General features: G+C 41.1%; 1 protein-coding gene across 2 annotated transcripts in view; it reads right to left on the bottom strand.

Annotated features, from left to right (window-relative positions):
- The window catches only part of BCKDHB (branched chain keto acid dehydrogenase E1 subunit beta), a 201,083-nt gene extending 200,206 nt beyond the window's left edge, over window positions 1-877 (bottom strand). For both annotated transcript variants that reach the window (XM_023517276.1, XM_023517275.1), the window contains exon 1: window positions 800-877. In XM_023517276.1, coding sequence (XP_023373044.1) covers window positions 800-863 — 64 coding nt within the window. In that variant the 5' untranslated portion in view covers window positions 864-877. The remainder of the gene's footprint in view (window positions 1-799) is intronic.
- Window positions 878-1,360: the final 483 nt, after the last annotated feature.

Below are 1,360 nucleotides of genomic sequence, written 5' to 3' on the forward strand. Positions count from 1 at the left end.
AAAACGTATTGCCCTTAGCCAGATTTTCTTTGACCTGTCATTTCTTATTAAATTTATGCTTTGTCTAAAATGCATAAAAGCACCTTGCTTTGGCCACTTCTTTGCATTATGGTCTTGGGAAGAGCCCCAGGTACTTATAACCAATAAATGTGTAAGATTTTCTCTAGTTCACCTGCCTGGTGTCAATGTGGTTCACAGATGCAGCTGACGAGCCCACCAAGAACTAACAGAGGCTGGAGGTGACCTCTGGCTCCCCACACACATAGGAGTGCATTTGAAGTAAAGCCAATCACATTTAGAAAATACACTGTGGAAGTGTCTTAGTATTGATAATTTAATAAGACAAAGATTAAGTTATATATACATTTATAAATATTTGAAATTACTTGCAAAAAATCTTACAAGTTGAACAACAACATATCCCAAAGGAAGGAATGAAGTCAAATCTTCATTTGATAAACAGGTGGCTGAACAAAGTAGAGTTTTGTTTTTTCTAGAAGCTAAAGAAACAGTAGCACAGAGTAGGCATTAACCCCGAAGGTGTCAATCTATCAGAACCACCCACACTGTGAGAGAAGGTGACCTAAATGATATTAGAGACGCATGAGAACTAATCAGTAATAAGTGGGTTAAAACTGTGTGATACCACACTTTGATTATTTAGCCTTAATCGTTTAATCAGACCTTTTAATAATTACAGGTGGATAACATGAACCACTGAGTCCCCACATCACTACTTCACGCCAGGCCTCAATCCTGGAATTAACACAGCAGCTGCGAGTCGGGAACAAAGGGTTACCTGCAGTTGGATCTTTGGCCAATGAGTTGTCCAAGGCACTTGTCACCGACTGGAAAAGATTCATTTTCTGAGTTTGCCCTGTGAAAATCAAAAAAATATTTTATACATTATAAAATATGTAAAAACAACCCATTTCTTAAAAGCTTCTTACTACTTGATCAAAATCAAGACACAAAGGTAAGTCTAGAACAGAGCGCGAGTTGCCGGAATGAGTGTTGACAGCGACGCTGGCTCTGGGGTAGACACAAAGGCCAGACAGATCTGAAGCTTGATGATGGGGCAAAATTTACACACAGTAATCAACTAAGAAACAAGGAGAAAAAGGAAGAAAGAATATAACCAAGTGGCTGAATGTGTATAGACAATAAGAGCCATGGAAAGTCGGAAACAAGAGCAGCTGCCGTGAGCTTGCTCTGCAAAGATGCCGCAGACAGAGCCAGGGGCCTCGGCTGTCGAGGAGGCCAGGCCAAAGCAGGCGGGAAACATGCTGTTGACAGCAGGGGGTCATGAACCAGAAAACAAGGAGGAGGACAGCCAGAAAACAAAAGCAAACCCAGAACC

Source organism: Otolemur garnettii, unplaced genomic scaffold (assembly GCF_000181295.1).
Source record: "Otolemur garnettii isolate 467f Iridium unplaced genomic scaffold, OtoGar3 scaffold00107, whole genome shotgun sequence".
In the NCBI taxonomy this organism is placed as follows: Eukaryota; Metazoa; Chordata; class Mammalia; order Primates; family Galagidae; genus Otolemur; species Otolemur garnettii.